This window comes from Garra rufa, chromosome 7, assembly GCF_049309525.1.
Source record: "Garra rufa chromosome 7, GarRuf1.0, whole genome shotgun sequence".
Classification (NCBI taxonomy): Eukaryota; Metazoa; Chordata; class Actinopteri; order Cypriniformes; family Cyprinidae; genus Garra; species Garra rufa.
Window position 1 is genome coordinate 6,095,646 of NC_133367.1, and position 24,996 is coordinate 6,120,641.

A 24,996-nucleotide genomic window follows, 5' to 3' on the forward strand; every position below is an offset into this window, starting at 1 on the left:
CATCAAACACCAGAGAGAGACACAGGAGAGCAAGGAGAGACTGTTTTCTCTTGAGAGAATGGTTAACAAATAAATTATTAGCCATAAGAAACAAAACAACATTGAACAAATGGGTAGCTTTTTTAAATGTCACATTGTCAATGAAGCAATCTAGTTTCTGTAGTAATTTTTTGTGATATACATTTTAAATGAAATGAATAATTTCTGTACATTTTGTATTTTTGTATTGCTAGTCACATGTGAATAAAGAATTATGTATATTGTATTTTTTTTTTAAATGCAGCTTATATATATATATATATTTTTTTTTTACAAAATATTCTTCTACACGTTTATTCTTTGTGCTAATATATTTTTTACACATTAAAACGAATTGTTCTATACATTACTGAAAATTACAGCTATTTACAACATATCTTAGGTTTAACATCAGACAAACAAAATCAATTTCAAGCCCAGCTCTGCCTCTATGTGTTCTGGGGTCTTCGGGAGGTGAATCTCTTGGTGGTGAATATACTTAAAGGTCCCATATTGTCAAAATCGAAATTTATATATTGCTAACTATATCAAAGGCAGCACCTGAAGGACTCAGACTGGCCATACAGGGCACTGTTCAGCTGTGATAGCTGCTGCTGAACACTTAGCTGTACAGTGCTCTATTTATTTCACAGTTTTATTTTTATGTTTAACTGCCTAAAAAAAATCTATTTTTCAATTTGTATCATTACATTATTCAAATAAGTTCCAAGCCAATACTTGTCTTTAAAGTTGTAGTCAAGCAATTAAGGACGCAGCAAACCAGTGTAACTTACCTGGCCTCATCTAATCACCGTCTCCTCCATTATGTCATAAAACATAAGAACAAAAATAAGCAATTCTCACTCCAGCTGTCCTGGGAGGATCACAGCTCACCTCTCACGCCGTTGCTATGCAACAGAAAGCTATTTGGGAACCCCTGGTGGCGCAATTATGAAAAATTGTGAAGGCGGAGCGTCCAGAGGGTTCTTCGTGCACTTTACTTTGGGACACAGCAATCGAGTTGTTCATTAGATTTGATCCATTTTATGTCCTAGAAAACATTTTTATAGATACTACTTAAGCCTACTAATTTTAACACTCACAGACTTCGTTTTTGTATATTTAATCCAATCCATTTGATATGAGATATGGGAATTATTGCTTACAAGCTACACACCTAAAGGACAGAAAAATAGGTGTTTCAAATACTTAAAAATTATCTTCATAGTGGACAAGACTGCAAGTAAGTTTTCCAAAAGCGGTGATTGAAAGCGAATGTGTTTCTTAAGGTTTTCCGTATTTTCACTGCTGCTGTTGAAAAAAAAACGGCATATGCTGGTTAGGTAGGTTTTGATGCTGGGATGCTGGTTTAAGCTGGTCCTTTGCTGGTTTAAGATGGTCCTTAGCTGGTTTATGCTGATCCTTTGCGGGTTTTTGCTGGTCCTTGACCAGCAACATGACCAGCTAAGGGCCAGCATTAACCAGCAAAGGACCAGCATAAACCAGCTAAAGACCAGCATAAACCAGCATCCCAGCATCAAAACCTACCTAATAGGAATATGCTGTTTTTCAACATTATGCTGTTGTTTTGTGATGCCAAGTTCATAGTATTTTTTAACCAGCCATTTCTCATTAAAACAATTTGGTTATTATTCACAGAAATGCAATTGTTTGTAACTCACTTTATTTTATATAGTGTTTTTTTTTTTTTTTTTTTTTTGCTGTTGCTGTTGCTGCTAACATCTCATTATCGACCATCATTTCCAGGTTGAACTGAACAACAGATTGTTTTCACAACCCAGTGCTGATCACTGGCAGTTCACCTGCAGTATGTCAGAGGAGCGAGGAAAGAACTCTCCGTCTGAGATGAGTCTCTCACAGAAACAGAGGTGAGACTGAGTCTGTTTTTAGAGAATCATTTTAAACACTGCTGGAGTTTCAGATGGCAAGTAGTTATTAGTAAATAGCATTGCTTACTTTTTTTTTTGTAAAATTATGTTCATGGTACTTAACTACAATCTATGACCAGCAACTGAGTGTTTCTGATTAAACTGAGCTCAACAGACTTCATGAACAAAGGTAGTTCAGTAAGTTTGCTCTGTTTATGTTGCTCTGTAAACGTTAAAAGTTCACTTGATGATGTGTGACTGTTACAGCAGCATGTATTATAACCTCCTGTAATAAAGTTCCTTTTCTCTCTGTGTCATTAGTGTAAGATCAGGCTCATATTTGTCCAGCTCTGTGTCTGTGAAGAGTGACTGGTCAAAGGGTGGAATACCAAATTTCAATGAAGAAACAGCACCCAGAATCAAACGGTATTCAATGTTTCTCTTTTTATTTATTTTTTTACACATAGACGGTGTCAGAAAGTGTATCAGCAAATAATTCTCATAAAACGTTATAGGTCATAAATTTATCAAAGTATTTTTTTTCTCTTTCTTAAAAAAATGTTCACAAGAGGTTTTAGTCATATTTTCCCTAGAAATTTTGCATTTTCATTTATTTTATTCAGCAGCGGGCTTTAGAATGAAATCTTAGATCCAGATTTCCAGACTAACAGGAATCACAAGGACTCTACAGACAGTTTCCTGCAGATCTTCCAAGTAAGAAAACACAATTTCATTAATAACTAATAATTATGACAAACAATTATGTTATTGAATAACAGTGCGAGATAAATTATATTTATTTTTTTCTTTTTAAGAACCTATAAAATAAGAATGTATTATTAATAATACTGACAGCTAATTAACATTTGCCTCAAATTGATTTTTTTTTTACAATTTTTTTTAATTAGTTTTGACCAAATATAAAGTTTTTTTTTTTTTTTTTTTTTATCTTTTTTAATTTTGTATTGCTTTGTAGGATCTTGAGAGCAAAATAATCACATTTCTGAAGAAAGAACTGGACAAGTTTAAGAAAATATTACAAAAAGAGGACTTGCAATACTTTGTGAAGGATTTTAATGAGAAGAGATGCAGTATCAAAGAAGCAGCTCTTGATCTCACACTCTACTTTCTGAGAGAGATGAAGCAAGATGACGCTGCTGATACTCTAGAAGGTAAGAAAATTGTGACAATTTGTCAGACTGTCACTTATAAATGTAGGAGAGAAAAAAAAGATTAAAATAAATCTGTATTATTGTTTCTGTTTAGATGAGCTGGTCTTCATTCATCAGCTAAAATGCAGCCTAAAGAAGAATTATCGATGGGTCTTTGAAGGAATTGCAAAGCAAGGTGACTCTACACTTCTGAATAACATCTACACAGATCTCTATATCACTCAGGGTTTTAGTGAACAGGTCAATACTGAACATGAGGTAAGACAGATTGAAGTTGCTTCCAGACATCATGAATCACAAGAGAAACAGGTTGAATGCACAAATTTGTTTGAAGCACCTGAACAAGACAAGCAGATCAGATCTGTACTGACAAAAGGAGTTGCTGGCATCGGAAAATCAGTCTCTGTGCAAAAGTTTGTTCTGGATTGGGCCGAAGGAAAAGAAAATCAAGATATAAGCTTCATATTTCCTCTTCCATTTAGAGAGATGAACTTGAAGGAGAAGGAAAAAATAAGTTTGATGGACCTTATAACTCAGTTTTTCCCAGAGACAAAAGGAGTGAAACTTACAAGAAGAAATCAGTTCAATATCTTGTTCATCCTTGATGGATTGGATGAATGTCGTCTTCCTTTAAACTTTAAGGGTAATAAAACATGGCGTAATCTATCATCACCAGCCTCTCTGGATGTTCTCCTAACAAACCTCATCAAGGGAAATCTGCTTCCTTCTGCTCTCATCTGGATCACCACCAGACCAGCAGCTGCCAGTAAGATTCCTCCTGACTGTATCGACCAGCTGACAGAGATACGAGGATTCAATGATGCACAAAAAGAGGCGTACTTCAGAAAAAGAATCATGGATGAAAATCTGACCAAAGAAATCATCAGTCATGTTAAACAATCAAGGAGTCTCTTTATCATGTGCCACATCCCAGTCTTCTGCTGGATTTCAGCCACTGTTCTCCAAAATATTTTGGAGGAGAAAAGAAATAATGTGGTGAAAAATAATCAGGCTGATGACGCCTCCAAAACACTGCAGGAGTCAAATACTGAAGACGATCCTAAGACTCTGACACAAATGTACACACACTTTCTCCGCTTTCAGATCCAGCAGAGCAGACAAAAGTATAATGGAGAATATACACCCAATGTTTCCTGGGATAAAGATGCCATCTTTTCACTGGGGAAACTGGCATTTCATCAGCTGGAAAGAAACAATGTGATCTTCTATGATACAGACCTGGAAGCCTCTGGTATTGACGTCTATAAGGCATCAGTGTATTCAGGCATGTGTACCCAGATCTTTAAGGAGGAAACTGGGATCGCTCTGGGTACCATGTACTGCTTCATTCACTTAAGCATTCAAGAGTTCATTGCAGCCCTTTATGCACATCTGTTTCTAGACATAAAGAAGAGAGTTATATTTGTTCATGAGTCTACAGAACAGGAAAATAAAAATGAATCCATGATTGTTCTGCTTAAGACTGCAGTGGACAAGGCACTAGAGAGTGATAATGGACACCGGGACCTTTTTCTTCGATTCCTCCTTGGTTTGTCACTCCAGTCCAATCAGCAACTCTTACGAGGTCTGTTGATGCAGGAAGACGACAATGACCAGAGCAAAAAAGAAACAGTTCAGTACATCAAGCAAAAATTAGAAGCTAATTTGTCTCCAGAGAGATCCATCAATCTGTTCTACTGTCTGAATGAACTGAACGACCAAACTCTGGTGAAAGAGATTCAGACCCACCTTAGCAAAGGAAGTCTCTCATCTGCTGATCTTTCACCTGCCCAGTGGTCTGCTTTGGCCTTTGTGTTGTTGACATCAGAGGAGGAGCTGGAGGAGTTTGAGCTTCAGAAATTCAAGAAATCAGACGAGTGTCTCATTAGATTATCAGCAGTCATCAAAACCTCTAAAAGAGCTCTGTAAGTTACTAATTTTTACTTTCATCTGAAAAATACATTTATCTAGTGTTCCCATGCATCCTGAAAAACCTGGAAAATTAATTACTGATCTGATACTGATCTGAATCCTGGAAAATTCATTGGAAATGAGAGAAATATAAAATGTTATTAAAAGCCTTGTTGTACTGGGAAAATGATAGTGAAGTAATAGTAATTAAAATTAAGAGGGTTTTTTTTCTTATTGAGAAAAATTAATGTTAGTAGCTGAAAGTGCTTTGTTCAAGGGATGCTGTTTGACATATGAGAGAACTGTTTTGAATGGTGGTTTGTCCATCAAATGACTTTCTAGCACTTTTAAATTATGATCTAGCACTTTCAAATGTTTAATTCACTATAATTAAAGCTACAGATTAACTAATATATTAATTATTTGTATTTAGCAAATGTATTCAATTTAATTTTTCTGTAATCTAATTTCCTTTGTAGGCTAAATGATTGTGGCTTAACAGACAAAAGCTGTCAAGCTCTGGCTACAGTTCTTGGATCAGATACCAGTCTGAAAGAGCTAAACATGAGCAATAATAATCTGCAGGATTCAGGGGTGAAGTTGCTCTGCACTGGACTGGGAAATATGAAGTGTCATTTGGAGATATTGAGGTAAATTGTGTGACAATAGACAAAAAAAAAAAACGAGCACAACAAAAACATAAGGTGACAATAGGACTAATTAACAAGTAGATAATTAACTAGATAATTAACAAGTCTGTATGTTGTGGATGGAGATTTTTTTATTTATATTTTTTTATTTACTTTTATATTTATGACTGCCGTAGTGTTCTTTTTCTGATTTTGACACTGTCCTAAGCCAAATTGTTGTGGTATACCATTTATGTAATGTATTTGGTCTTGTATTTTTTTTTTAATCTTTTTGGCATTACATTTACTGATAAAATATACTGTATGGGAGTTCAGGGTTTCCCACTTGAAGTCTGGACCATTTTTTATATTTTTCTTAAAATAAGTATCTTCTAAAATAAACAAATAACATGCATAATGAAAAATGCTCTCTCACGATTAACAGAAAAGGGATGAGCAAGTTCGTTACTAGAAAGCTGCTGTCATGAGAGTTTAGCTGTAACACTAGTCAAACACACTTGAACAAGCTAATCAATATCAATGTCTTCACGATCACTAGAGAAGTACAGACAGGTTTTTCAAGTTGGAGCTAAACTCTGCAGGACAGCGGATCTGTTGGACCTAACACAATACTTTCCACAGATCTAACCCTATCCCTAACTTTGTTTTCCAAAAAAAAAAAAAAAAAAAAAAGTTCCATCAAAGTCATAATTTACTGGTATTTCTATCTTTGTGGGGATATTTGGTCCCCATAACTTAGTGAATACCAGTGGACACACAGCAAGAAATAATACAAAGAATATAAAAGAAATGATTAAAAAAATTCCTGTAATTTTTTCCTTTCGTTTTTATTGAAATTTTGTGTTATGTGTAAAAGAAATCTCTGTGTTCAGGTTTAACTGTAGTAATAATAATGCAAAACTGACTTCACATCAACTATTCAAACAAATAAATATTTAAAACTAGATAAAGTAGTTTTTGAGAATGTCTGAAAATATATCTATTATTATCCATATTTTCTATTTCTTCATGTCATTCCAGATGGACTGGATGATGATGAGATCAGATCTCTATGTGGAGCACTGGCTGTTGTCAGACTCCTTGTGCAAACAAAATCCTCAGTAGATTATTACAAATTAATGACAATATAAATGTTTTGAAATGTAAACTGATATTTCCTACTGACACACTGCAAAAGATAGAAATATCTGACTGTAAACCATTTTTAGCTTGTGAAAATGTTAGTGAAATAAGAATTTTGCACAGTACTATATAAAACAAAAATAGGTCACACTTTATATTAGGGGCCTTAACTATTATGTACTCACATTAAAAAATAAGTACAATGTACTTATTGTGGTCATATTGCATTGCAAAACACTTCTGCTTCTATTAAACGATAACTATTGCCAAAATGCAACCTGGGCTGTTTTTTTTTTACTGTAAACGAGACAAGCTTTTATCTTAAAGCATAATTACGACAAACGAGCTGTTTTTGAGATTGACCGTGATTTCGTTTTGTGGGCAATGGCCGGTGAATGGGAGTCCTAGGGGCATAACTTTGAGCGAATCAAACCTATATTTTTACAACACTAAGGCAGCTCGACATACCATGAAACTTTGCTCGAAGTATCGCCTGGGTCTCTACACATGAACTCGAGCATTGAGAACATTGTTTGTGTACACATTGTTTACTAAAAAAGAAAGGTTTTGAACAACTCACTTTCACGCCAGTCAAGAAGTGTCGATCTCCGAATGCGACATAATAGCGAGGAGAGTAAAGATGGATAGCTCCTAAAGCATATTTACATATAAATGCACGGCAAATTCATTGTTTTGTTACAAGTGAAAAACAATATTAACCTTATAGTTGTAAAAAGAGCCTCATATGGAGTACATTCATTCGCATTCAGAGATCGACATTTCTTGACTGTCAAGTTGGCTGCGAGCAGAAAACCAAAAAGTGTAAGTGAGTTTTTCAAAACCTTTCTTTTTAATAAACTCTGTGTACACAAACAATGTTCTCAATGCCCGAGTTCATGTGTAAAGACCCAGGCGATACTTCGAGCAAAGTTTCATGGTGTGTCGAGCCTTCTTAGTGTTGTAAAAATATCGATTTTTATGCGCTCAAATATGCCCCTAGGACTCCCATTCACCTGCCATTGACCACAAAACGAAATCACGGTCAATCTCAAAAATGGCTCGTTTGTCGTAATTATGCTTTTAGATATAAGTTTGTCTTGTTTACAGTAAAAAAAAAAAAAAAAAAAAAAAAACAGCCCAGGTTGCATTTTGGCAATAGTTATCCTTTAAGATGGAATATGGGTAAGGTTAGGGACAGGTTTGGTGGTATGGGCAGGTTTAAGGGTGGGTTAGGGTGGGTCAGCATTGGTAATTACAGAAATTAATTACATATGTAATTACATAAAGGTTTTTAAGTACAATGTAAAAATATGTATGTACACAATAAGTACATTGTACCTAATGATTAATTTCAGTGTAAGTACATAGTGATTAAAGGGATAGTTCACCCAAAAATGAAAATGTGATGTGCATCTGCTTACCCCCAGGGCATCCAAGATGTAGGTGACTTTGTTTCCTCAGAAAAACACAAACGAAGATTTTTAATGGAAACCGGGGCAGTCTGCCAGCCAAATTATTTGAGTGGATGGGCACCAAACCTTTAAAAATTAAACAAAAACATGCACAGGCAAATCCAAATTATACCCTGCGGCTCGTGATGATACATTAATGGCCTAAGACACAAAATGATCGTTTTTTGTGAGAAACTGAACAGTATTTATATCATTTTTTACCTTTGATACACAGCCACGTCCATCTGTCTTGAGCACAAGTTAAGCATCCGGCTCGTGGCATGTGAACGCGCTCTGGTGTATAATACGCAAACTCCGAAAGCGATCTGTCTCATGAATATAACACTCATTGTTTACATAGAGCACAGAGATTGTGGGTATAGCGACTATTCAAAATGGTAATTACTTGGGCTTATCCTGATTGTTCAAACCGATTTAACCCCTTAAACTCTGCGGAAAAAATTGTTTCAAAATGTTGATGCATTTTATTGTGTGACAAACACAGATCAAATAATCTTCAATTGAATCTCGATGTCAGAATATAATAAAAATTGTTTCAAAATGTTGCTGCTTCATTTACATCACCTTCCTCATATAGTATCAGCCCATATATGATCTCATTTGAAAGCTTAGAGTCTCCTCTTTACTAGGAATACCATAACTTTTAGTTTTATGATACATAAAGTAGTAAAATTATGCTTAGAATTGATGTCGTACCACACACAAATTTCCGCCTATCGATTGTGAAGAATTATTACAAAGAATGTGTTTTTCTTATATTTCTCACAAAACAGACAAGTCATTTATCACAAGAAAGTTCTCATTCTCAAGAATCTGACCATGTAAATCATTTTATTGTGTGACAAACACAGATCGAATAATCTTCAATTGAATCACGATGTCAGAATATACTTGAAGAGTATGATCATATATTCTATTACTTTCCTCCACATACTACTGCTTCAGTTAGCCGCAAACGGCCACAAACTCCATTTTACCTTTAAGATTAGGATCTCATCTTTCAAACAAGACCATTTTCACGTTTCTCCGTGATTTTATTGCTGAGAAATCCATTGTTTTGCCAGACGCGCTTTTTCCAACCACTTGCGCGCTTATGGAGATGCGCTCTAAACCGCTCAAACAGGTGTGTGTGTGTCTACGGCCGCACTCAAAGCGCCTCAGTAGATCAGGTTACAATCTCTGGCCGCCTGCTGTGCTGCTCCGAGGTGTGAACGATAACACCGACGCCTCTCCAGCGCACAGAAGAAGAAGTGTCATGGAGAGGTTCCGGGTCACACAAGATGCTTCAACGGTGCAGGGAATTGTGGGATATGTAGTTTTTGGACTCTTTGAGCGCAGATATAATGTCTCAGAGGAATATAGCGGTCGCCATTATCCAAAATAGACGCTAAATGAATAAATAACGGGCCGTTTCCATGGAGAGCAGAGGATCCGCGGCTCATAAGCGCGTCTATAAGTATTACAGTGCTTCTATTCAGGTTTGTTTTATTCTTATAATTACTTTGAAACGTAAAGGACACCAAAACAATCTGCTAAGCTATGTATTGAGTGTATATTGAATATTGACAGTAAAGTACAGAAGGTGTTTCAGTAAATACACAGGCAAACACAAAAATGAAACATAATTCAGTCAACAATCATGAAAAGTGCTATGGTACATAGTAAAATAGTATTCTAAGGGGTAATGTGCTTTATAAAACCTGTTTTTGCAAAGAAACAGAAGGACACTTTTAGGGGGAAAAAAGTGGGGAAAAAGGGGGAAAAGGGGCAATGTGACTCCCGGTTATAATTCAATAACTTTCAATTAGAAACTGTTATATGAAAAAATCTTTTTTCTGGTATATCCTGAGACCTAGTGGAATCAAACAAAACAATTTGCAAAGAACTGAGACACCTAAATCCTGAGTAACAGACTTTCAAAAAAAAACTTTTGAAAAAAAAAAAAAATCAAAAAGCGCCTATGATTTTTTAGTTTTTATTGTACTTTTTGAAACCTATATAATGTTATTTATAAAGAATTACACTGATATTATGTAGTTTAAATGGTTTTCTATACAATGAAACCATTTTTTTTTATTTCCTCCGTTGTATGTGTATAGGGGAACCATTTGAATTTAGGTAGGCCAAATGCAGGCGGAAATCCCCCAAATAGCTGCAGAGCTTAAGGGGTTAAAGCTAAAAGATTACGGGACTTTTAACCGATTCCCCCTTACGGTATTTGCGTGTACTACGCCAGAGCACGTGCACATGTAACGAGCCGGATGCTAAACTCGTGCTCATGACAGTTGGACGTGGCTATGTATCAAAGGTAAAAACAATTAAATAAATACTGTTCATTTTCTCGCAAAAAAAGATCGATTCGTGTCTTAGACATCAATGTATCGTTTCGAGTCGCAAGGTGTAATTTGGATTTTTTGTTTAATTTTAAAGGTTTGGTGCCCATCCACGTCCATGATATGGCTGGCAGACTGCACCGGTTTTCGTTAAAAATCTTTGTTTGTGTTTTACTGAGGAAACAAAGTCCCCTACATTTAGGATGCCCTGGGGGTAAGCAGATAAACATCACATTTTCATTTTTGGGTGAACAATCCCTTTAAGGCCACCTAAGGTATAGTGGGACCCAAACATTTATTACATTGATCTTACTGAAAATAAAAAGTTACATTCCAGGTATTGTCACTTTTGACTATGAAGACCACAAATGTATCTCACAAATGAGAAGAATCAGAGGGTTAAAGCTTTAAAGTGACTGTATGCTGGAGATACTAATGTGACTTGATGTCTAACAATTTAAAGTTCTCTTTTTTGTTTCAATTAATACTCATTTGTTAGATTTTTCTTTACAGCTAAGTTTTAGTTCATTTGAATAAGGAATAAAATGTAATTCTGTTTAGGGATTTTCATTGTTTAGGTAATTTCTAGAATAACTGATTAATCATCTGAATGTGACATTTTCATTCTGGTTCTAGGCTTTCAAACTGCAGTATCACTGAAGAAGGTTATAAAGCTCTGGCTTCAGCTCTGAGATCAAACCCTTCACACCTGGTAGAGCTGGATCTCACAGGAAATGATCCTGGACAATCAGGAGTGAAGGGGCTCAGTGATTTACTACAGGATCCAAACTGTCAACTCAAGACACTGAGGTAAGACATAATGAAATAATGTAAAAAATAATGTGTATATATATATGTGTGTGTGTGTGTGTGTGTGTGTGTGTGTGTGTGTGTGTGTGTGTGTGTGTGTGTGTTTAAGATATACTATAATCTGGACACTTTGTTGCATCAGAATGATCATATCAGATGCTGCGGGTTTTTGGTGTAATGATGAGCAAAGTCAAAGTTTGCTTTATTGTCATTTCTGCCACATATACAGGATATACATACAAACAAAATTAAAATGTGTTATTTGCAGACCCTGGCTGCATACAGATAACACTAAAAACTAAAAGTAGAATGTAGAATGTAAAAACAGATAAATTCTGAGTGTCGGGAGAGAGTTGAGCTTCCTGACGGCCTGATGGATGAAGTTGTCATTCAGTCTGCTTGTCCTGGCCTAGAGACCCCGCAGGTGTTGAGTCGCAGCTGGACAATTTTATGAATGAGCTTTTGAGTGAATGTTGACTGTCGACACAGTTTACTTGTGCTGCTATTCTGGACTATGGTATACCTTGATAATTAACATGTGCAATGTTTATGGCCATTTCCAAGAAAAGAGTCTAGTTAGCCTTTTAGTCAAATTATTTAACATGGTACGTTTCTGTTTTCCTGAGTTTGCTTTTGGACTGAGTGTCTCTCTAGTTTCTTTCAAATAAATGTGATTAATAAGATGTGCAATTACTAGATCTCATATTTAGAATGATAAAGAGTTTTTTTTTAATCGTATCAGTCATTTTTGTAATGCAATGGACCTTTAAATCAAAGCTAAATTGAATCCTGCTTCATCTTCTCTTCTGCAGGTTTTTGGGTCCTGCTGCAGATGAAGGCTGTCAGTATGTGACTGGAATTGTGGGTAAAAACCTGTTACTCCTGAGAGAGCTGAGTCTGAGTGAACATGAACTAGGAGACATACGATTGAATCAGATCTCTGCTCTACTGGAGGATAAACACTGTCAACTCAACACACTGATGTGAGTATTGTTAGTTTATTTCAAATGTTACATTACTTTTAATCATGATGTTATTGTTGTTGTTAATATTTCCTCATTTGTTTGAGTCAGAGTAGTTTTTTATCCTCAGAATCACAAAAAGCCTCTATAATATGAAGTATTAACATTAAACAGGCAATGAAAAATGGCATCAAACTTTTTAAATTAGGGACTCATATTGGGTATCGGTTCTGATAATACTATTCCTTGCTAGATCGGGTATATTGGTCAGACAGTGCCAATCTAAATCCGATATTGTGTGTACTGTTCTATGTTACTGTTAAGGTCTACATAAAAGGTCTAAAAGCACAATGTTTTTGTGCACAATATTCCAAGTCTTCTGAAGGTATTTGATAGTTTAATGTGAGGTACAGATGAATATTTATGTCCTTACATTGAAGTTAATGTAGCAGTGTAGCAAAGACTATAAATTGTTTTAAATAACTTGGACAAATATCAAAATGAGCTTTATTGCCAGATATGTTTACACATACAAGGAATTTGTTTTCCTGACAAAAGCTTCCACAATGCGACAGAATGACAGTGACAGGACAAAACAGATAATAAAGAATAGAAGTAGATAGAAGTAAATAGAGATTTTTTTTAAACTGAACGTCTCTACTGTTGTTACAGTGCTGTCCATGATGGTCAGTGGGGGAAAAGCAGGGTGATTTCTCCTAAAGTCCACAAACATCTCCACAGTTTTGAGCGTGTTGGGCTCCAGGTTGTTGTGGCTGCACCAGACAGTCAGCTCTTTAACCTCATGGCTGTAAGCAGACTCATCACTATCCTGAATGAGGCCAATAAGTGTGCCGAGTGAGTCTCCTGTGGGGAGAGAACACAAACCTGAGGGGTGCCAGTGCTGATAGTATGGATGCTATAGATGAGGATTTTCTCAGCTGCTGCCTGTCTGTCAGGGAGCTGGTGATCCACTGACAGATGGAGGTAGACACAGAGAGCTGAGTTAATTTGGGCAGGAGTAGGTTAGAGATGACTTAAAAGCTGAGCTGAAGTCCACAAACAGGATCCTTACAGTAGTCCCTGGTCTATCTAGATCAAGGGTTGGGAACCTTTTTTCACCTAAGAGCCATTTTTTGGCAAGTAAATTTTTTCAAAAGAGCCATTGAAAAAAACAAACAAACAAAAAAAAACTATATATTACTATAATAAAAAATAAATAAAGCTTTTCAATAACAAAACATTTATTTGTCCATGTACAACTCAATAATAAACAAATATGAAGCATCACATGTTGAACGCATTAATGAAAAACATGCACATTTTTAAATTCTTGTTATTTTTTTATTTTTTTTTTTTCACAAAGACATTTTAAAATAGACTAATACTAACTATAAAAATAGCAATTACTTATCTCGGCTTTCGCCCACGGGGTACTTTGTTTACACCCGGTCACTTAATGCGTTTTCTCTGACAGGACATATATCTGATAGTGAAAAGACCTCTGAAACGCTTTTGAGATGCATTTAAATCCGATCGCTCAAACCACTTTGAGCGATCGCTCAAACCAGAAGTCTGGGCCGCATTCCAGACAAAACTGCATCTGGTTGTTGAAACCATATATGAAAATTATACTTCTCCCTAAATTTTAAAATTACAAACGTGTGAGACCACGCTTTGCATTGTACTACACAGCATTTTCAACCCTCCCCGGACAGCTGCACTTTGGTAGTGGTGTTTAGTCCTGCACGGTAGAATGTGCACAGGCAGCTGTCCGGGTAGTGCGTGAGTGGAATAAGGCACACAAAGTCTCTGGTGTAGTCCTCAAGAGAGCGATTCCCCTGCTCCAGGAGAATGAGGAGGACTGCGGGGTTATCCATAACGGGAAAAAAAAAAATAAAACACTAAAAAAAAACGGGGGGGAAAAACAGGGAAAACACAGTGAAACTGTTTTGGTCGGTCTTTATGTTACGGTGGGTGTAGGATGGAGGAGACAGATCAGGAAGTACAAACAAATAAAGTCTTTAATACATCCTCAGACAGAACAGGCAGGAACGATCAGGAACACAGATGAACATCTACACACTTCTTATAACATCAAAGACTGACAGTGAACTAAAGATTCAGACAGACTTATAAAGGGTAACTGATAATCAAAGACAGGTGAAGGGGATAACGATAATGAGGGCTGAACCAAAGTAAACAGATCAACAGGGGGAGACAATGGGAGAAACCAATGACATCTTGGATTGTAGACTTGGATTGTAACTAGTGTCCTCAAATACTCCTGTCATGGATTATGTCATATCATTAAGAGTTCATGATCTTTCTGATTTATTAGTGGCTGTATAGCATTTGCTCATGATGCATTATAGATCTGAGTCATTGTTCTTTCTCTTTCTGTCCTCAGTCTGTATGGCTGCAGTATTACAGAGGAACAGTGTCTCATCCTGACTTCAGCTCTGAAATCAAACCTATCACACCTGAGAGAACTGAACCTGGGTGGGAATCAAATAAATAACACAGGAGTGAATGACTTATGTGACGTACTGAAGGATTCACACTGTAAACTGGAGAGATTGAGGTCAGTAACATTCACATACAAGAATCAAAATGATGAAAATCAAAAAAAAAAAAAAAAAAGAGAAAACGCCAATGAAAATGGCTAGTGGATTTTGCATGCTGAGCCAATCCCAGTGCATGCAGGTATAAATAGGTGACAGGTGCATCCACTCATTCAGATGTTTGCTTTTGAGCCGAGTGAATGCAGCAATTCTATGTTCGCCAGGCAATATCTCTAAAAACCTCTCACTAGAATAAGAGGCTGTTCTGGGTCGGCGGTACGATTTGTGACCTCATTTGTGAGCACATGACCATGGCAGCGCTCCCGGGAGAGGGACAATAAACAGAGTCCAGGGAGGTGACGATGGTGGGAGGAGCCAAGGAGGAGACAGGAGGGCCCCGGAACAGTAGGAAACAAGTAAGACCCAGACCGCAGCCATGAAGGTGACCCACAGTGGAACCGACGGAGGGAGGAGCCATGGTGGAGGAAGGGCTGACGACTCCAGGGGGCCGACCGACAGAGGCAGAGCAGGTGGCGGTGGAGACCGAGGCGGAGACGGAGAGCCGAAGATCCCGAGGCTCTGGCAACCAAGGCGGAGGCGGAGATCCGGAGCGACAGAGGACGGAGGGAGGGAGGAGTCCAACGGAGCCGGTGGGACGGACCGACGAGGCACAGCCGGAGGAGCAGAGTCCTGAGGTGACGGTGGCATGATGACTGACCAGGACGGAGCCAGATGAGGGAGCCTGGTGGAGCTGGTGGAAGGACGGGTGATGGTGGAGACGAGGGAGCTGAGAGCTGTGGTGGAGCAGCAGGTTCTGAGGGCCGAGGCAGAGTTCTGGACTCTGAGGCTGGAGACGGAGATGAGGGATCCTCCAGCCATGACGCCGACGGAAGCTGGCAGACCCGCAGCGAGCCCACTGAGCAGGTGGTTGGCTGAGGGTGAGCAGAGGGGCTGTCAGAGGACAGCAGTGACCAGGCCGATGCAGACATAGGCTGAAGAGGGAGGGAGGGTGGGTGGGAAGTCCAGGCAGGCAGGTAGTTCATAACAGGTAGATATTTCAGTATAGAAATCAATTAAGTCCCCAGAGTTTTATTCCTGCTCACCCCCAGTGGTGGTGCAGTGGACAGGGCTTTCCATAGCCCTCTCTTGTTCCATGTAGGACTCCACCGTCGCGGGCGCTGTAGCTGGTTTCTCGCACCTGGTCGGACAGGATATGCTCTGGCTCTACGGCGATACTCCTCACTGTGGCTCCGTGTGACCACAGCTCTGTCGCTCGCGGCTCTGGCTCTCCATCTGCGGTGGGCTCGGGCTTGTGTCCCTCATGTCAGGGTGATGTTTGGCTGGTCTTGAGTTGAGAACACCAGCACCCACTCAATATAGTCTGCGATGCTCTCCTGAGGACCCTCCCCGGACAGCTGCACTTTGGTAGTGGTGTTTAGTCCTGCACGGTAGAATGTGCACAGGCAGCTGTCCGGGTAGTGCGTGAGTGGAATAAGGCACACAAAGTCTCTGGTGTAGTCCTCAAGAGAGCGATTCCCCTGCTCCAGGAGAATGAGGAGGACTGCGGGGTTATCCATAACGGGAAAAAAAAAATAAAAAAATAAAACACTAAAAAAAAACAGGGAAAACACAGTGAAACTGTTTTGGTCGGTCTTTATGTTACGGTGGGTGTAGGATGGAGGAGACAGATCAGGAAGTACAAACAAATAAAGTCTTTAATATATCCTCAGACAGAACAGGCAGGAACGATCAGGAACACAGATGAACATCTACACACTTCTTATAACATCAAAGACTGACAGTGAACTAAAGATTCAGACAGACTTATAAAGGGTAACTGATAATCAAAGACAGGTGAAGGGGATAACGATAATGAGGGCTGAACCAAAGTAAACAGATCAACAGGGGGAGACAATGGGAGAAACCAATGACATCTTGGATTGTAGACTTGGATTGTAACTAGTGTCCTCAAATACTCCTGTCATGGATTATGTCATATCATTAAGAGTTCATGATCTTTCTGATTTATTTAGTGGCTGTATAGCATTTGCTCATGATGCATTATAGATCTGAGTCATTGTTCTTTCTCTTTCTGTCTTCAGTCTGTATGGATGCAGTATTACAGAGGAACAGTGTCTCATCCTGACTTCAGCTCTGAAATCAAACCTATCACACCTGAGAGAACTGAACCTGGGTGGGAATCAAATAAATAACACAGGAGTGAATGACTTATGTGACGTACTGAAGGATTCACACTGTAAACTGGAGAGATTGAGGTCAGTAACATTCACATACAAGAATCAAAATGATGAAAATCAAAAAAAAAAAAAAAAAAAAAAAAAATTCACCTTAATGGTTTGTTTGTAAGATGATTTATTTTCCTCTGTTTGTCTCTTTCTAGTCTTTATGATTGTGGCATTACAGATGTTTCTTCTTTAACTCAGTCTTTGACAAACAGAAAAGCACTGCGGTTTCTAAAAGAGCTTGATCTGAGAAACAATAAAATTGGAGACTCAAAGCAGCGGCTCATTGATGTGCTACGAGACTCAAGCTGTAAACGGAGGTGGGTTAACTTCACTTTGTGATATTAAAGAGATCTTCAATTACCTCTGATATGTGGACTAATATTTACTTTCAAATATTTGTGAAAGGAGATCAAATTATCATCAAGCTTAATTTCAAAGGGTTTGTGTCAGAATGAAATGTAAAGTTGATCAAAATGTTGAACACAAAGGAGGAAAGAGAACAAAAGCACACTGTCAGAGCTTTCTCCAACAACAGCTGCTTTATTAATGCCATCAGTAATAGTGAATCATTCCAGTTTGAAATCCAGTTTGGAGGAAAACGCTGGTAAAATCAGTGCATATTCCAGCTTCAGCTCACAGCCGTCCAGCATCACATGATCAATGTCTCTGTCTCTTGTGTGTTTTTACTTTGACAACCAACATGTCACATTACTTATGTAAGGTATAATGTACGTCCAGATATCCAGGACACAGTTGTTATCAAAGAATAAGGGTGATCAGGACTGGTATCATCCTGAAGGGGCTTATTCTGTGATAACAACCTGCTGGTTATGCATTATCCCCCTTATTATATGGTTTCTTGCCACATCAGTGAATAATTAGACACAAATTATTGATGTGAGTTTAAATATTTTTAGTTCTTTAAACACAAAGCTTCTGCAAAGAAAAACTGTTCCTAACAAAGGGCTGTGAACCTGGAAGTTCAGACAAGCCAAACATTTAAGACATAATCTACAGTCCCTGTATGTATATATATAAAACTGTTTGTACAGCAGATGCTTTCCAGATGAAGTGATCTGTAAAAGAAAGTACATGTGCTATCTGGGGTTGTATCATTAATTACACATCTTTTCAACACAGAAATAAAGATGGGGACATATGTGCAATAATTGCATTTATTTACTGAGACCAATACAAACATGTTTAAACTAGAGGACAGACAGCTTTAACTAGTGGAACATTTAAGTTTTTGTTTTAAGGCTAAATCACATTTGTATTTGTTCCTAGTCATTTATTATATTTGGCGTACACTTGTTAGTATGTGTTTCACTTTATATTGACTCAATAGAGACACTAACAGAATGGAATTCATGAATGGTATTACATTTAAAACATAAAACTATTTTATAAATACATATTAAATCAGTAAGTAATTAATCTGATTACAGGATTTTAATGTAACTTTTTACTCAAAAAAAAAAAAAAAAAAACGGGATTCAAATGTAGTAATTAATTTGTACTTTGTTCCACTGAACTCTGATTATTTTCTCTTCTGTTGCACATTACAGTGTAAATAGAGATCCACCACCAGAAGTCCCTGATAGAGTTCAATCACCAAAAGATAAATGCTGTATATCATAATATAAAGTCACCTTGAGAGGAGCAGTAAGAATCAGCTGAGGATCCAGAAGAGCTTCACTACTGTGTCTATGAGGAGAAAGAAATGTGTGATAAATGTGTGAATGTGATCCATACAGGCGAAGAGACTCTATATTGACAATGAAATAATGCAGCATGTGTGTTAGAAATGTGATATTAAATGATTCATGTTGCTTTATCATTCAAGTGATCATTTTGTTTAATTTAAGGAGGAAGAAGCTCAGATGAGTCTGCCTGGCTCTTGTTTAATAATATTTGTATTAAACTCATTCATAATGATTCAAATGTTTAAATGTGATTGTCAAGTGCAGCACTTAAATGTATCAAAAGATATAAAGCAATGTGTGAAATATCCATTTACATTATCTCTCTTACATGTAATACACATTGTTATTATCTAATTTTATATTAAGTTAGCTGTGTCTGTCTGTTGCTAATGTACAGATGCACAATCACAAATCCTCTCATTATAACAAACAAAGTGGAATGCAATGCAAATAAAAGATGGATTGTGCAGTTTTGACAGATTATGTGATTACAACGAAGTTTTCACACACAGAGAGTTTGTGCTGAACTGACTGACAGCTTCAGTGTTTATAAATGCTGTGCCTTTTACTCACTGTTTTTGTAATTTTACTTGCAATTTGATGAAAACAGTAGTTTTTCATGAGACTTTGGATTTTTCAGGTACAAAAATTACAAAAATCTATTTTTAAATGTCATAATGGTGATTGCTGGTCACTATTCTGCTGGCTATGATGATAATTTAATGTCTTTATAGATTTTAAAAACAAAAGTTTTTGTTTGTTATCAAGTATTTGTTTTCCTAAGTTTTTACTTTAACCATTTCTAAATGTTAAATTAAATTGCAGTCGAATCTTAAATATGTCATTAGTTTTACTTCATTCAAATGAATATGACTTTCCAAAAGAAAAATATATATTATATGGATTTGTTTTTGTTGTTAGGAAAACATTATATTCATTTGATTAAATGGAGTAACTCATAACTGTGAAATGTCTGAAGAATAATCTAATTCATTTGACAAATCTTGTAATATTTCCACTGTATGATCATGCATGTATCGAGTTAGAAATGTTGGATATTAAAGTCCCTTAAGGAAGCCAGAGTATTGGAAATTAAATGCATCTCTATTACAAAATGTTTGGGAGGGATGTTTAAATATGAGTCATAAATTCAGTAAAGATCTTTCCAAATCAAAAGGGATTACAATATGCAATATTATTCAAATAAATTAAGCATATCACACGTCTGATCTCTCTAGATAAAGCAGATAAAGAAAGCCTATATTTGTTAAGAGAACGATTTCATTCTTTTTTCTATTTATTTTACTAATATAGTATTATTAATAGAAAATTAAGTTTTGATACATTTATGGTAGTAAATTTACCAAATCTTCATGAACATGATCTTTACTTAATATCCTAATGATTTTTGGCATAAAAAGAAAGTGAATAATTTTGATCTATTCAATGTATTGTTGGCTTTTGCTACAAATATACCTATCACAAGGATGGTGGAGATGGAGGTCCGGAGGTACACGGCATAGCCGGAGCGACAGAGGACCGAGACTGTGTCCGCGGGAGGGAGGAGGTCCACAGAGCCGGTAGGACGGAGCGACGAGGCGCAGCAGGAGAAGTAGAGTCCAGAGGCGAAGGTGGGGCGACGACCGGAGGTACACGGCGGAGGTCCGGAGGTACACGGCGGAGCCGGAGCGACAGAGGACCGAGGCTGTGCCCGCGGGAGGGAGCAAGTCCACAGAGCCGGTAGGACGGAGCGACAAGGCGCAGCAGGAGGAGTAGAGTCCAGAGGCGAAGGTGGGGCAACGACCGACCAGGGCGGAGCCTCTGGGAGGCCGGGCGGAACCAGCGGAGACTCTTGGAGGCCGGGCGGAACCAGCGGAGACTCTGGGAGGCCGGGCGGAACCAGCGGAGACTCTGGGAGGCCGGGCGGTACCAGCAAAGACTCTGGGAGGTCGGGCGGAACCAGCTGAGACTCTGGACAGCCGGGCGGCACCAGCGGAGACTCTGGGGAGCCGGGCGGAACCAGCGGAGACTCTGGGAGGCCGGACGGAGCCATCTTGGCCGGGGAATCAGGCTTGGCGGCCATCTTGGCCGGGAACTCAGGAACGGCGGTCATCGTGTGTGCAGACTCTGGCGTGGCAGCCATCTTGTGTAGTGGCTCTGAGCTGGAGTTTACTGTGGGAACATTGTTGTCCTCGTCTTGAATTCCCACAGTAAAAGGAGAGCCACTCATTTGCAGAGCAATGTCAATGAAATATTGTAAAGTCCAGTTAGGTTCGATCGTGGGCATCAGTGAAGCCAATGGCTCTAAGAGTCCTCCACGGAAGAAAATCATCAGGCATAACTCATCCATTGAAGACTGATTAGCCAATTCGACAAAGTCCATACCGTACTCCTCAACAGACCGCTCACCTTGTTTGAGACGCATGATCTGTACTGTAGAATTCATGCTGGAACCGGATGACACCATACTAGCTGCTAGATCCTTGTAATGGCAAAGTCTTCTGTCACAAGAATGGTCTGAGACGAGCGGATCCATTCGCAGCATTTTATTGGTACAGACAAACACACAGGGGCAGGCAGAAATCATAGTTAAACACAGGCAGAATGGTCGGGGCAGGCAGCGAGAATCAAACACGGGAAGGAGTCCAGGAATCAGAATACGGGAAAACAAACACGGGAAGAAACGCTCAGAAATGCAGCCGGGGCAATACAAGACTTTGCGAAGAAGCTGTGTGTATGAGTGGCTTATAAGCAGTCCTAGAAATGAGGTGCAGGTGTGAGCGGTAATCAGTGCAGTGAGAAACAAGGAGCAGGTGAATGCAGTGATTAGTGCAGTGGCTGTGGGGAATGAAGTCCATGATGTGTAGTGCAAGAGACTCAATTAGTGACAATACCTGTGCTAATGGTTTTGTTTTTTCAGGGTCACATTTATTGATGACATTTTTTATCCTAATGCTGCCATGAAGTATAAACATGATTATCACTTTCTTTTTGTCCCTAAACTCATGGTGAGATATAAATACATATGTAATTCCTAATAAAGTTGAAGAAATTGACTTCAAAATAATTAATTGATTAATTCAAGTATTACTACTTAAAAATTAAGATTACCCCAGAACACTTTGCTACCCCACTTATAGGGGATCTTTTTTTCATGGGTTCGAGTCTCAGTATCAGCAGTGATTTTAGGTGGGGGAGTGAATGTCCAGCGCTCTCTTCCATCCTCAATACCACGACTGAGGAGCCCTTGAGCAAGACACTGAACCCCAAACTGCTCCAGTTGGTGCTGAAACAAATGTCGGTCCAATGCTCTGGGTGTGTGTTCACGGTTTGTGCGTGAGTTGTGTTCACTACTCACTGCTGTATGTGTGCACTTGGATGGTTAAAGGTAGAGTGCAAATTCTGAGTTTGGGTTACCATACTTGACAACATGTCAAGACAATGGCAGAACACTCATAACTTCTTTATTACGAGTGTTTGTTCCTAGATCCACACGCCGAGACTTAAACTCAGGACATGTCAGTGCATGTCAGGACATTGGTGCTGCCCACAAAGCTATCAGCACCAATGTAATTTAACATTTTAAGTCTGACAACACTGTCCTGTTTTTGTTTTTAACATAATTCATAGTTTACTAATGGTTTTGTATAATTATTAATTATGTGCTGTTATTGTCATTTAGAACATATTACAAATTTCAGACAAGTTGAGCCCACCCTAAACATAGACCAACCTTAGCAAAACAGTTGACAGGGAGAGTGAGATCAGATGATTTAAAAAATAAAATAAATAAATTAGGGCTACCCGAAAAGCACGACACCACAGGGACCCTCCACACCACATGGTAACGTGACAAACATCAATCGTGAAGGATCGCACAGGTGTTTAACAGACAGAAAGCATTTTTTTTAAATAAACAAAATTGTATAAAATCAAGCAAATTATATATGAACAAATCCCTCTGTAAAAAACTTAAGGATATAGACAGGAATAAAACTGTAAAGTTTGATGTAAGTGTTACTGAAGTGGAGATTTATGGCTCAGTGTAGAAGAACAAAATAATTTTGACAAAACAGCCTTCACAAAATATGTATTGTAATTGAAATCTATTGACACATAGATTAAGTGCTACAAAAGAAAAAAAACTTAAAAGGGATGTTTTCTTTCCTCTAGTCTGAAAAAAAAAAACACTTTATGAAAAATCCCAAAATCTCAAACTTGACAGGTGCATGAAAAAACAGTTTTTGCCTGCAGTGTCTCTCCTTGAACGAGATGATACACGATCGGCTGGTAGAGAAGTCCAATTCAAGTCGCATCAGAGAACGACTGCTGCTGGAAGTACCGCTCGATCTTAAGAAAGCTGTGATGGTCACCCGGCAAATCTGCTTTTGAAATTGAACAAGCAGTTCAACCACATTACATTGTTACTGTTGCGGTAAGAGCAGCACACAGCTAATTTTCCCAGATGCCCTGCTAAGGATGTGGTGTGCAGGAACTGTAACAAAATGGGACATTTTGCAAAGATATGGAAACAAGCGGGTGAGTGAAATTACAGTGCCTGAAGTGACTGTGTTAAATATTGAATACTCTGCTTGTGACTGTGGTTAAATAATGTGTACAGTACAGATATGTGCAAGATCATGACAAAAACAGGACAGCCAGAGTTAATGGTTCACACAGGATCATCAGTGTCCATATTGCCGATGTCCATCTACACTGAATTGTTCAGTCAAGCACCCCTCTCACCACCGTCTTGTTAGTTTTGGGGGCAATGCAATTGAAGTGAAAGGATGCTTGCTAGCCAGCATCTCATATTGGGGTATTGCACTACCACAGACTTATACACTGTACAAAAGGGTTAAGCTGTGCTGGGCAGAGAGCTTGTTACTGGACTGTGTTTACATCGGTCAGGTAAGTACAGACCAGTGTGTGCATCCTGTTTCATCTATTGATGCAAAGTTGGAAGACAGGCTGGGCCGTGCAAGAGGATTTGTGAATCGTGTTCAAACTGAGGCAGTTACCTTTCTCAATCCGCAACGAGGTGTCCAAAGAATTACAGAAGCACAAACAACAGGATGTAATCGAGCAACAGTGTTTTCGACATTAGACCTCCAAAGTGCTTATCACCAGTTGGACAGTTGAAACCTTACTGCATTTATCACGCATGATGGATTGTTTCCTTTTAAAAGGGTTCAATAAGGACTGGCCTCTGCCCCAAGCTGCTTTCGAAAGGGATGATGTCTGAAATCCGTAAAAAAACAGTCTGGAGCTTTTTGTTACTTGGATGACATCACGGCCGAGGAGCAACGCTCAAGGACATGATAAAAATCTGCAAGCTGTGCTGCAGTGAATTGATGAAGCAGGCCTCAACCTGAACTCGGCAAAGTGCCACTTCAGAAAAAAATAACTGTCATTCCTGGTTCACACCCTGTCTGAGAAGGGATTACAGCCTGATGCTTCCCATGTCACCTGAGGCTCAGTAGAGCTATGTGACTGTTAAGGGACTGAGTGTGAATAGTGCTGCCCTTGCGCTTCCAGTAGTTCAATCCAGAACTACCTACTATAGTGTCAACAGATGCCTCAGACTACGGGATAGGAAGTGTTCTTACCCAGATACATGCAGACAACGTGGAGAGGACAGTTGCTTTTGCCTCACATACGCTTACCGCAGCAAAACAGAAATACTCCATGGTAGAAAAAGAGGCACTAGCATGCATTTGGGCCACAGAGAGATGGAGGACCCACATGTGAGGAGTTGGCCCCGATGCGCACACACACAGGTGAGCACAAAAATGTTGGGCTAAAAATAACCCAACTAGTAACCCATGGGTTGGTATATCACCTTCTTATCTGTGGGATATTTTAACCCAATGAATTGTTAAAATCCAGTTGGGTTAATTATTTATATTAATTTACATCAGTATTTTCTTATAAAATTACTTAATAAAACTGCATTATAACACTACTTTGTTTTCTAGTACACATTTTGTTTATTTAAATATGCAAATAAAACTTTTTTAACAAATACATTTTGCAATGAACAAGTTTTAGTAAGTACAGCAAATTCATGCTGTTTACAAAATACACAGAGAATGTGTAAAAATATTACATTCAAAACACACAAATGTGCACATACAACTCACA

General features: G+C 38.4%; 1 protein-coding gene across 1 annotated transcript; it reads left to right on the forward strand.

Annotated features, from left to right (window-relative positions):
- Window positions 1–1,848: 1,848 nt before the first annotated feature.
- On the forward strand, window positions 1,849–17,388 carry LOC141337867 (NLR family CARD domain-containing protein 3-like). Its single transcript, XM_073843447.1, has 10 exons — window positions 1,849–1,907; window positions 2,229–2,333; window positions 2,579–2,621; window positions 2,884–3,079; window positions 3,174–5,004; window positions 5,470–5,640; window positions 11,204–11,377; window positions 14,747–14,920; window positions 17,003–17,176; window positions 17,325–17,388. Exons 1-10 carry the CDS (start codon window positions 1,849–1,851, stop codon window positions 17,386–17,388), a joined length of 2,991 nt encoding a protein of 996 aa, XP_073699548.1.
- Window positions 17,389–24,996: the final 7,608 nt, after the last annotated feature.

Coding starts and splice junctions, on each gene's coding strand:
- LOC141337867 (XM_073843447.1), top strand. CDS start 1,849: ATGTCAGAGGAGCGAGGAAAGAACTCTCCGTCTGAGATGAGTCTCTCA. Junction 2,334..2,578: donor ACAGCACCCAGAATCAAACG/GTATTCAATGTT, acceptor CCAGACTAACAG/GAATCACAAGGACTCTACAG. Junction 3,080..3,173: donor CGCTGCTGATACTCTAGAAG/GTAAGAAAATTG, acceptor GTTTCTGTTTAG/ATGAGCTGGTCTTCATTCAT.